This window comes from Cydia amplana, chromosome 17 (assembly GCF_948474715.1).
Source record: "Cydia amplana chromosome 17, ilCydAmpl1.1, whole genome shotgun sequence".
Classification (NCBI taxonomy): Eukaryota; Metazoa; Arthropoda; class Insecta; order Lepidoptera; family Tortricidae; genus Cydia; species Cydia amplana.
In genome coordinates, this window is record NC_086085.1 from 11835897 (window position 1) to 11849332 (window position 13436).

Consider the following 13436-nt stretch of genomic DNA (forward strand, 5'->3'; position numbering starts at 1 on the left):
AAAAAGACTATTAGCATCTAGCATCGAGTAGCGGAACTATCAGTACTTCTACATCTATTGTCAAGTAGCAGTACTGATAGCTCCGCTACTCGATGCTAGATGTAGACACTGAAATTAATAATCTGAACTGATTATGGAGTGAGCACTCTTGTCTTATTATATTTCTTTATGATACAAACGTAGTCTCCATTTTCCTCCCTGGATATGGAAACTGTAAAGTTTAAAGAGATTTTTTTAATGAATAGTCCACTTTCTTCCAACTTCATCAGATTAGACGAAGACAACATTATAAGTTAGAGGGCAACATGCGGAAACTTTATGGCTATTCTTGTTATTTATTCTCCATAGCATTCGTAATGTGTGAAGTTAGAAACTAATATTTAAGGTGTCAGAAAAGTTCTAGGAAAACATAATAGTGATGTTTGTTGTTTTTAAGCTTGGTAGGTTTATTTTATTCATATAATCACGTTGCATTGGACGAATCTCGACATTAAGTAACTTGTCAACAAAAAGTCACCTGAAAAATAAATATAGAAGGCTTAAGGAACCTAATCTTACCTGTAACATATACGTATTTTAAAATGTCGTACCTACACCTCATAAAGAGACAGCTAACACTAAAAGCTAGTTCAATTAATTCGTGATTAAAACCACCTTTTTCTACGAAACGAATGATTAAAAACGTGTCTGAAATCAGGATTGAATTGACAGCTTATACCAGGAACTGGCTAGCCGGACTAGCGCTAAATATAGAACCTATAGGTTATTATCATGGCATTTTAAACTCTTAACCTTTCTAGTAAATAATTACACACTGAATCCAATCGGCTCTACATATATCAAAAAATATTATAGGCTCATTTTAGACAAATCGATCTAGTCCCACAGTAAGGTCAGTAAGGCTTTTTTTTTTATAAATCTTACAGCTATCTTAACAGTTTCCCAATGCGATAGTGTAGGCAGGCTATTAACATTTTTTTGTTGTGAATACTAGAGGACGATATTACAGTCCTACAAGAAATTGTAGAAATTAGAAAGCGGCAATATTGTAGTGTCGTTCCTTTTAAATCAATCTAAGAAAATGGAACGACACTAAAATGTTGCCAATTTTTAATTTCTACAATCTCTTGTCGGACAGATGTTGACAAATGCTGCTTGACTTTCTAAATACACAAGGGTGGGTTGCCTGCATCGGCCAAATACTAAACGCTGGGATTGCCTATCGACACATCGGCGTCTCTTTGGGTCGTGGCCAAGTCTCGGCTATTGCACTAGTTAGACCGTTTGCCCATACAAATCTTTAAAAATTATCATCCTATAAAGTTTACTATAAATAGTTCAGTTAAGTTTATTTCAAAATATTTATTCTACTTTAAATTATGATCGCCAACAATCTTTAAATGATTTGGCATGAAAACACACAATTGTATTATGTCAAAAAAATAAAATATAAAGGTACTTACTTAGTTAAAACAATACAACTTATAAAAATAAAACTAAATTAGTTATAAAGGTATTTCAAAATGACGGCCAAATTATTAACTAGAAAATAGGTTAGGGAATACCCACATGTCAAATTAAAAATCTAGTAGGTATCTCATAATGATCGTCATATTAAAACTAGGGGCCCGATTCGGATTTTGAACTAGACATCTATTAGACATCACCAAGATACGACAACGATATTTTTAAGATCTAACCTGTCAAATTTGACATTTCCGCGATTCTGGAGATACTCTTGAACGATTTCCACAAGATATTACTTAGAGATCTAATTCACATCTAATAGATATCTAACACGATCTATAGTAAAAGTGACATTGGTTGCCCGAATTACGCTGCAAAAGAGAACTAGTTGAATCTAAACTATAACGTATCTAGAATGGATCTAGTACGTGTCGTCTCTTGTGAATATCTTGAAGTTCGAATACGGCAGTAGGAGTGGAAATTGGTAGGAATTTACGTTTACTTAACAACTAAAGAGAAGTTCGGAAAGTTTAATTAAAGATAATTAATAGTAGGTACTTACCTACTTTTATAGTCGACTAATTAAAAATGAACCCGAATTTTTATTTTTCGAATACCATCGCATGACAATCTAATTTAGGTAATTGGCTCTGGTAAGTACTATTTTTACAAAAGTAATTGTCGCCTAATCTTCCAGTATGAAGATAAATCTAGGCCTTGTTAGGAGGAAATTGGACTAGTTTCCTCTCGATTGAGTATAGCACCTCAAAACTATTCGTAAATATCAAAATATAAGTAATACTTTTTAACGATAATTTTACCCACTATATTTTGCAATAGATTAATGGTCATGGAAAACAGAATGACCCAAATATCCAACATCAGGGTGCCTAGACAAGATGACAATCGTTTGGGCTACGAGAACGAAACGCTTTCTGTCTCTTCATCCCACTACTATGTAAGAGTGATAGACAGACAGAGATATCGTTTCGTTGTCGTAGCGGAAACGATTGTCATGTTATCTAGGCCCCCTGTACGAATATGATGGTCGGTATCATTTGTCATCATGCCTGTCACGTTCTAACAAGTATGTAAGTGCGAAAGTAACGGGCATTGTGACAGGCGATAAAAACGGAATCATGCTGCCACCGCTGGTTATGATATGTTTATCGATATCGACGTATATCACAACTTTCGAGCAAATTGCTCTAACTCTAACCTCAAACCAAACGTTGCACCGACCTGACTATTGAACTTAAAAATTCCTATTGCCTCAACTGCCTATAACTAATAAGTATACTGATCCGACTTACTGCTGATTACTATAAGTATGGTTGACACAACAGGATCATAGAAGAATTTCCAAAAAACATTCATTGTGTTCTAACCGCTACGCTAACGTAAAATTCCATCCCAATGGATCCAAGGGATAAGCCCGAAGATATTTCGTTGAAAGGATAAAACTGAAGTGATGTCCGCGGGATTTTGGGATAAGGAAGTTAGTAATGAAACAATATTGTAACAAATAGTTGTGTCATCGAATATACAGACTGAATGACAGCAAGCGATAAAAACAATAAAAGGTTTGTTCTGAGGTACTACAATACCCATCTAAATATTTAGGCACCTACGTTTTTAATTTTGAAAATGGCAAATATTTGTAATACTTAAGCACTTCATACTTCAGTACGGATATGATGGTCGTTCTTGTCTACGTGACAGCGTGATAAAACGGTGTCCGTCACTTTCTTTCCCACGGTGTTAAACAGTGACAGTTATTTTATCACGTGGATAAAGATGGATAAAGCTATCCATAATAGGCTGGCTGCAACACTTAGTACGCTACTGCATTGCTTACCAAGGTATTGTGAGTATACTGTTGATACGGTACGGTTACCAAAGCAAAGCAGTTTCGAAGCTATCCCAATGCATCTTATAGTATTGCTTAAAATAAAAAAAAGCATATTTGAAAGGTACACAGAAAGAACATGTCTAGTCACTTTTTTCGGAAAATGAGATTTTTATCTCAAAATGAAGAGCTCTTAATGAATTATTAGTTATATCTTTTGCTACCACTAATAATAAAGGTAACACAACTTTATTTTTAGTTAAATAATACCTGGTCACGGAATTACCATACGTTTTGACATTGTTCCAAATTTTAAAACCGCGATTACTCAAAATGTTACTAAAGTGACTAGACATGTTCTTTCCGTGTACCCTTCATTTTTTGTAAAATATTTACTGTAAACTGTACAACGTATTTTTTTTCTTAAAAAATCGACGTCTTTTGAAATGCCTCTTTAACTTCTTATCTGTGTATGATAAGGCCCTTGACCAAAGTTAGTCATATTTTTGGGTATTTTACGACTATTTTTTATTTAATACAATAAAATTTTATACATTTTTTTAATACATTAAAAGCGCTGACCTGGTGGCCTAGCGGTAAGATAATGCGACTTGCAATCCGGAGATCGCGGGTTCAAACTCTGGCTCGTAATAATGAGTTTTTCGGTACATACTCGTAAGTTCGTACATAAGTACGAAATATCATAAATTCCAGTCGCTTTTCGGTGAAGGAAAACATCGTGAGGAAACCGGACTAATCCCGATTAAGGGTCTAGTTTACCCTCTGGGGTGGAAGGTCAGAAGTGACGGTCAGATGGCCGTCGCTTTCGTAAAAACTAGTGCCCATGCCAATTCCTGGGATTACTTGCCAAGCGGACCCCAGGCTCCCATAAGCCGTGGCAAAAATGCCGGGAAAATGCGAGGAAAATTATGAAATGAAATTTGTTTGTTACCAGGTCGCCCAGAACCCGTAGTATCCTGGCTGATCGACGGCCTGCCAGCCCCGCAGTACATCGGCGTGAAGACGGACACGCACGTGGTCGTGAACCGGTTGGAACTTCAACACCTGAAGCGGGAAGACTTGAACACCACGTTCAAGTGCCGGGCAGCGAACACGCATCTTGTGCCACCGCAGGAGAAGGCTGTTAGGCTGGAAATGAATTGTAAATACTCTTATAACTTATGTACCTAATCCAACATAACACTTTAAACTCTCGCGTTTTGTAAACATATTTAATTATACTAACGGGTCTATCGCGATATAATACTTCCGTTGTTTTTACCTTAAATTCCGATGTTTCAGCTGAGTTTCATCAGCTGTGGTCACGGAAGGACTGACGTCCCAGCAAATGTCAACGGAGATATAAATAAAACAACACTGAACTACCGGAAATTTGGTTACCCGGTGGTGTAATTAAATATCATGTAATCCATGCAGTAATCTATTCATTCAAGGGTTCATACAATACAATACTCTTTATTGCACACCACACACAGTTTACAATATCTTCCTCTCTTCTTCAGTGCGCCCACTAGTGTTGGGCATACGCCAGTTTACAATACATTACTCTAGATTTTCAACTTTCGTGTAGAATAGTTAAACTGCCCGCCACCCTCTAGTTTATAGTGCTCTCGTACTAAATTTAAGCTCTATTGCATTTGATGTGGGGATGAATAAAAATATTCTATATTATTATCCTTTTTCAGGTTAAACAATATCAGTATTCATAATTTTATCTTAACCCTTTTATTAGTTTTTACGTGACGGAGAAACAAACTTTTAAACTTTTGGGCATTAAGTAGGCCTCTTTATTATTTCATCAACATAATCTACTTACCCGTATAAAATCCATTCACAAAATCAAGGAAAGAATTTAGTACTTTAGTGGAGTTACTTATACAGGATGTCCCAAGAAGTACTGATATACTGAAGCTGGGAGGTAGAGGACCTAGAGAGCTATCTGAATCACCCCCATGTATGTTCCGCGATTTTTCGTATTTTCGGAGTTATGATTTTTTTTAATTTTTCACCTATCGCCGAGTACGATGAGATTTTTATTTATGGTGACGTGAATTATTGCGGTAGATGCTTGATTTTTTTTGTGTGCTACGCTGATAGATAGGCCAATTCAGTAAGGTAACATTTACTATCGTTAGATCTTTGAATGGAATTAAAAAAAAAATTAATGCCAAGAAAGATAAAATTACCCAGTATGTTCACAACTTCAAGGGCGCTTAGAAAAATAAAACATACTGGGTAATTTTATCTTTCTTGGCATTAATTTCTTTTTAATTCCATTTAGTAATCTAACGATAGTAAATGTTACCATACTGAATTGGCCTATCTATCAGCTTAGCACACAAAAAAAATCAAGCATCTACCGCAATAATTCACGTCACCATAAATAAAAATCTCATCGTACTCGGCGATAGGTGAAAAATTAAAAAAAAATCATAACTCCGAAAATACGAAAAATCGCGGAACATACATGGGGGTGATTCAGATAGCCCTCTAGGTCCTCTACCTCCCAGCTTCAGTATATCACTACTTCTTGGGACACCCTGTATATGAAAACTGGTAACATTATGTATTTTAAATACCAAACGTGTAACTCGCCAGTTCTCAATTTAATGCAAAACGGCGATCCAAAAAACCCGGGCCATTGCGAAAAGGCATGACATTGCAACCAGTCGCTAAATGAAAGTGCTCCTTTCAAATTCAGTCCGACTAGGATTCCCTCTCAAATGTACAAAAAAAAGCTACAAGTTTTTGAAAGTGTACCGCAGAGTTGCGTAATAGGCTGCCGCAGTACTAAATTCAAATTATGCCGGAGGGTACATAAAGTACATGTTTACGGTTAGACTAGTTCCGTATAACTCGGCCTTCGGTTTCGCCTTTTAGCGCTTCGCATTAAATTAACAATTTTACTGCTTGATGCGACGTCAAGCTTTGAAATGTAATATTATAACGGCGAGTGGCGCGATAGTTAAACTATAAAGGTAGGTATACGCTGGGTCTTCGCCGCTTCAACATTACTAATGGCTTGCACCATACTCATGTCAAAATATTTTTGCGTATTTTTTAATCTTTTTAATTCATAATATTATCATATAAACTACAAAGTATTAGGTTACATATGTATTGCTTTGTTGAGTTAATCATGTTTAAGGCCAGTAAAGACACTTTATCGCTTTCATCAAGCATCCACACGTAGCGTAAATTTACAAATCTGGACTGGACTTTAGTTATTACATTATGCTAACATTAGCACTGATAAAAATAAAATAACCTCTGTATCGTTTTAAATATATTTTTTATTAACCTTAAAAATAAAATACGCCCAGGGACTAATTTAGTGTGATACCAGCCTTAAGTGAAACTGATGTACTTAAACGATTTACTTTGTGCATGCTGTATCATGTTCAGCATATTATAGTATGGCAGATTAGTTCTTGCTACATCACAAAGGTGGGGCGGCGCCCTAATTTAAACTAATATACCTTCCCTTGTGCCGCCTGCCTTATATTCAGAAGGACGTTAGTCACTAGGTTTTTATATGAAATTACGTTTATTTAGACGGAGAAAGTTAGAAGTGTTGAGTGAAAGAACGAGCCTGATGTGATACAGTTTATTAATGGGTTTGCCTTGATTCATTATAATTAAATGTTAAATAAAAAGTGAATACGCTTAACAACATTTTATAATATACATACAAGTAACTATTATTTGTACAGGGTCAACAAATGGCTGATTAAATCCGGAGATTTGCTTATATCTCGTCAGTTTGCTTTTGATCCATATTCTGATACATTACTTTTAGCGCGTAGTCTGATTCGCTACTTTGCTGTGCTAGTGAGATACATGGGAAAGTAAAGAAAAAATCAGAACACATTGATGTCAATTTTGAAAGTTCGAATCGGCTTCCTGAACTATAACACTTGTAAAATGCTTTAATACAACATCTAAGACCTTACTACGTTTGGCATTTACGGGAGCCCGGAATCATGATCTGAATAATTCCTTGAAATAGTTCGCCGATAGATAGTGTTGGCAGGAACTCGAGTCTTTTAAGTCTAAATTTGGTGAACTCGATTCGTTTTTATGAGACTTGGTGCTTAAAAACTTCCACGTCTTTTAAGACCTGAGTAGAGTCCTTTATTAAGTGTTTCTTAAGAGTAACTCAAATGGACTAGGGCTTACGAATAAAGACTACGTCAACAACTTTGAAGATTAAATCTAAATAACCGTACAAAATTGGTGCTTTTGGATGACTTCTGTAACTAATCTATGAATTTTTCGTGAACAAAATTAGTTTTAAAAACTTTTGTTAAAAGTCTCTACAAAAGACTCGAGTCTCTCAAGTAAAAAATATACTCGAGTTTTGAATTAATTATAAGCGTGAAAAACTGAGTCAAGCCTTAATCTCTATCGTTCCACGGTCTTAATATGAGTACAAATTAGTTATTTTCAATGAAATTTGAATCATTATGAAATGGAAACAGTGTTGATTTTTGCTTCGTTCGATTATAAAACGAAATAAATTCAATTCTAATCTAATACCATTTACTTATTTCAAATTGACTGCCAATTTTTCTTGGTGTAAGAGGTGTAGCATTAGTGTAAGGCCTGAGTGAACGCTCGAAGCGGAGCTTTCGGCGGGGCGTGCAGCGTTGCGTCGTCGGGGTCACGAGTGATTTGAGCAGCGTGCACTAAGGCCGCTCCTATGCGTTTGCATTTGTTTAACATGCACGCCGCACGCCCCGCCCCGCTGCTCGCCCAACTCGAGCGTCCACTCAGGCCTTAAGTGTAAGACTCAAAGGACTCGAGTCTTATGCTAAACTTTAACCAACACTAGATAGAGGCACCTAAATGCCCCTCGAGTGGCCGTCCTGTCACGTTCCCGGCCACAATTCGTTTACCCTCGATCGCAATTGACGGAGTCTCCGGTGTGACTGACTATTGATGTACTAAAATCGAGTTTCTACCTTGGTTGCTGTAAATTGAAGGCATGTAATAAATTACTTATTTGGATAGTCGTGTAAAAATTAAAAAAATAAATTTTCATTCTAAAATACTTCATAAAAATACACATATGTATAAAGGTACACATATTAATTTTTAAAATTCATTTTAACCATTTAACAGCTGAACAAATTCAATATATTCATTTACTCCCTCACAATTTCATCTTCATTCACTCACAATTCAACTTTCAGGAATTGATAATCAACCGATTGTTTTAGTTCAATCTTTTATTAACTTGCCCTGTTAGTATGTTAGTGTGGGTCAAATCTTGGAAGCAAAATTCGGCCCACTTTCCGATATCCGATTGAGCTGAAATTTTTCATTCGTATGTAAATGACGTGACAATGCAACATTATGATAACAGGAAGCAGATCTGATGATGCAGACAGGAGATGGCCATGGGAACTCTGTGCAAAAATAATACAAACGAAATGTGTTCGGGGGTGTTAAGTACGTCTCGATGAGTATTAGTCTCCTGTGGAAAGATAATACAGTCAGCGTACAATACATAAAAGCTTGTACCAGAAATTATATTTGTGCCAAAAACTTTTAAGTTTCGAATTGCCTTAACAATAACCAACGGTATATTTAAATATTATTTTTTCTACTCCAGCACTTAAATGTGTCAATTAAATGACTGACAGTGATATCTAAAGCAATGTCATTTGAATGCTTTGTCTATAGGCTCATAAGATGACTGCTAGCAGTCATCTTATGAGTATAATACAACTGCTTTATTTTTTTTAAAGATACAAGTTCCGATCATCTTGATTGAAAGAGGTATGTTTTCATTTACAATAATAACTCTTTTTTTTTTTAAATAATAACTCAATTTTTTTTAATAATAACTCTTTTTTTTTTTTTTTTTTTTTTTTTTTTTTTTTTTTTTTTTTTTTTTTTTTTTGCTGCAGCTGTCATAGAAAAAGTAATGTATGCAACAGCTCATAATTGGTTCTTAAAATTCTCGGGTCTTTTTTTACAAAACTCGACTACGTCTCGTTTTGTAACTTCGACCCTTGAATTTTAAGAACCCTTATTATATCACTGTTGCATAAACTACTATTAAAAGTCCTGATTATTGTTAATATTATATTGTAATAATCTAATACGTTCCTCTTTTTCCTAGTGTCCCCGATCTCGGTGTCGCTCGTGAATCGACCGCAGCAGCTGATCGCCGGCGCGGCCTCGACGTTGCGATGCGTCGCCGAGGGCAGCCGACCGCCGGCTCAGATCACCTGGTATAAGGACAACAGGAGTCTCGAGAGAGAAAAGGTATTGGCCTGCGTATGTACAGTGGCCATTAGATATATCGGAGCGGCCAAGGTGCTCACAAATGTCTGAACACGCTTTTGTTGTCAAAAGGCGTTAGAGTGAGTGTTCAGATATTTTTGAGCACCTCGGCCGCTCCGTTATATCTGATGGCGACTGTACATAACTCAGTATCATAATTATATTATAGTACACGACGTCGACTTAGGACGTCGACTCAGACAGAAAGGGGAAGGCCCCCGCTCCGAGTCTTTCCTCGTGCAAAGGCTGTCCGTGGTGATCCAGCGTGGCAATGCTGCGAGCATCATGGGCACCTTTGCGCCGGGAACGACTTGAAGCGTTGTCTTTTTAGGGTTCCGTAGCCAAATGGCAAAAAACGGAACCCTTATAGATTCGTCATGTCTGTCTGTCTGTCCGTCTGTCTGTCCGTCCGTATGTCACAGCCACTTTTCTCCGAAACTATAAGAACTATACTGTTGAAACTTGGTAAGTAGATGTATTCTGTGAACCGCATTAAGATTTTCACACAAAAATAGAAAAAAAAACAATAAATTTTTGGGGTTCCCCATACTTCGAACTGAAACTCAAAAATTTTTTTTTCATCAAACCCGTACGTGTGGGGTATCTATGGATAGGTCTTCAAAAATGATATTGAGGTTTCTAATATCATTTTTTTCTAAACTGAATAGTTTGCGCGAGAGACACTTCCAAAGTGGTAAAATGTGTGTCCCCCCCCCTAACTTCTAAAATAAGAGAATGATAAAACTAAAAAAAATATTTGATGTACATTACCATGTAAACTTCCACCGAAAATTGGTTTGAACGAGATCTAGCAAGTAGTTTTTTTTTAATACGTCATAAATCGCCTAAATACGGAACCCTTCATGGGCGAGTCCGACTCGCACTTGGCCGCTTTTTTTTTATAATTTTAATTTTAATTTGTAATTTTAGATATAAATATTAAGTTTAGATAGTTTAAATAAATAATCTTTTATAGTACATATTACATAATATATGTGTAAGTTGCAAAAAGTTTGCAAAAAATGAAAGTTTAGGAAAGTTTCACAGGAAACAAAGAAGACTTTCATTTTGAAAATGGAAAATTTCCATTTCTGTATAAAAATATTCAAGAGTTTTTTTTTATTTTTCACGTGAAAAATTTTGAAACCTTTCCAACGGCACTCAGAGACAAACTATACAAGTACAGGGTACTAGTCCCAGGGTGTAAAATTATCATTTTCAAATAAGTATTGTCACCACTATATGCGTAATATACGTATACTACAGTTCATCTGGTTCGAAAACAATTGGAGCCTTGACAGAGAAAAGGTAAGCTTTTAATTGCAACCCGTATTAGATTTAAGGTAATTTTATTATAAATTATTATCTTTATACAGCCTCATTTTAATTACATTGCTTTCCAACAATTATAATAAGTATTGAAATATTTTCGCTGAAATTTAATTGTACTGTAATCCAAATGAAAACATAAAGCTGTTATGAAAATCTAAATTTACTATGCAATTTAGACACAATTAGTTAACCCTAAATGCATGGTAATTAGGTACATAAAACATGATACTACGGTGTAACGAGCATGTTTAATTAAATATCTGGATGAAACAGAAGACTCGCTGGCTGGACTTTCAGTTACAACCCTTGCTAAGTGCAACGCCTCATTTCAACCAATATAGTTAGAAAAGTTTAGGTAGTGCAAGAGCGTAGGGGAGATTGAAGTGAGTTGTGACAGAGGAGAGTTGTGACAGAGGAGAGTTGTGACATTGTCGAATTGTTGGAATCTATTAAATAGGTATTAGCAAAGACATATTATTATTGGGGTGTTTTGGGCCTTTGGAGTGTCACTTCGACCAAGTAGTGAGCCTAGACATATGTAATTCCGTATAAGATGAATAAAGTTTATAGGAAAAACATGCCTCGGAAATCAAGAAAAAGTCATTCTCGGATAGATGGCGCACACACCTTTGGCCTATGCTTGGCTAGATGGCGTTGATGACACCGTTTGATATTTAACAATTTTAACACATAGGTATCAGTGAAAGAACATGGATCGATGTGATATAAAAATAATAAAATCATTTATGTATGTAATTTTTTTGATAGTTTTATTCATTTTCATTTTTAGTTTTAATCGTGTGTCGATAGATGGCAGTAAATTTACTGTGAATACAAAATTTACTATGACAGGACCCCTCTATAGTATCTTTGGTATTAGCAAGCTTGCAACAGCGCGCGTTTGTTAGCTAGTAACTACACTGCGACGGCTACAGGCGATTATTTTTTTGTCATTGGCGCGTATCTAAAGCTCGCCTTTTACTTCATTTTGCATGCACTCATCACCGGCATCGTCTTCAAGGTCATATCTATGTACTTGTATATTATATATCGTTGTCTGAGTACCCACAACACAAGCCTTCTTGAGCTTACTGTGGGACTTAGTCAGTCTGTGTAAGCATGTCCTAATAATAGTTATTTATTGACCGAAGCGTAGTTAAGGTCTACGTTTTGACTCGGGCATTTTGCTTTTGTATGTCCGGATGTTCTCCTCTACAGGTCGCAATTCTTAACCGATTTTCGTGAAATTTTGTGACCGAATTCTATGACTAAATAATTTTTTTTGTCGATCCGGTTTTTGGAAATTTTTCAAAATGGCGGAGTCGTGATAGCTCCCGCCTAAACAAATAGTCGTATCGGTATCATAAGAGTTTTTTCTTTTTGAGATATGTTTATAGATTAAATGGCCAAAAATTCAGAAAATTTGTATCGCTGGTTTAGTTTTTACTTGAGAATGAGTAGCTAAATTTCGTCAGCTTTAGTAAGAACTATAATGGTGTATTTTGCAAACGTTCGCTTTTTTTGTTTGCATCGGCAGGTCCCTGGTTCCATCCCCAGTAATTGTATACTGCTACATAACTTTTTGTATTTTTTTTATACTTAAATTTCGTATAGTTGTTTTTTATTTTATTTTTTTATTTTGAAAACATTAAAAATTTCGTATTTTTTATTTATCAAGCGCGGGTTTAGCGTATTCGTTTAATTTTTGTTTGTAGCTTTATGTACTTTTTAATTTTTTGTTTATATGACATGTACTATACCTATATTTTAATTAATATTTTTGCCATACATTTATTCAGTTTTAATCTCTGCTCGCGAGGTTTAGAGCTCACAGAGCCACTAGTTTATTTATTTTATAATAACATATAAACTGTAGTGTACACTATACAACTTAAAATAAAGTGCCCAAGGTTGCTGGAACTGTACTGTCACTGTACTTGGTAAGCTTTCAGAATATCCCTGCTCGCTAACTAGGTCAGTGTCTAATCAGATTCCTGTGGCCACGGAATGACTTAACAAAATTTGCTGAAACGTAATGCATCGTCATGGTGAAAAAGGTTGCTCGCAAAACGTGAACACTGAGCATTTGGCGGAATGCTCGGGATTTACCTAAGTAAACGTCTTAACCCTTTTTGCTTGGCTTTCAGCTTGGTAAACATTTTCCTGAGTACGCATATAAAAAGCTAAATTATTCATAGGATACATAATTAGTATGTATTACATAGAAACTAACACTTTCTTGATCCAAAAATTCTTTGATTATAGCTAGAGTTGAGGTCACGCACACAACAATATTATGTTGTCAAAGTGATTTTCGTGCCGAAATCAAGTTAAACTGCTAATTGCTAGATTGGCCAGCAGTTATTTTTCTAGGTTTCTTCAATGCACCTAAATTACGTTTGCTCATTCGTTCATTTACCTGCATTTACTAACTTTTTTGCAATAAACACTCTGTGGGTGATCATACTGATAA

The 13436-nt window shown here is 35.7% G+C and overlaps 1 protein-coding gene across 1 annotated transcript in view; it reads left to right on the forward strand.

Moving 5' to 3' along the window:
* Positions 1-13436, forward strand: part of LOC134655967 (hemicentin-1-like) — a 230413-nt gene that overhangs the window by 190961 nt on the left and 26016 nt on the right. Inside the window, exons 6-7 of the mRNA XM_063511482.1 lie at positions 4272-4478; positions 9468-9613. Of these exons, the coding sequence (XP_063367552.1) occupies positions 4272-4478; positions 9468-9613 (353 nt within the window). The remainder of the gene's footprint in view (positions 1-4271; positions 4479-9467; positions 9614-13436) is intronic.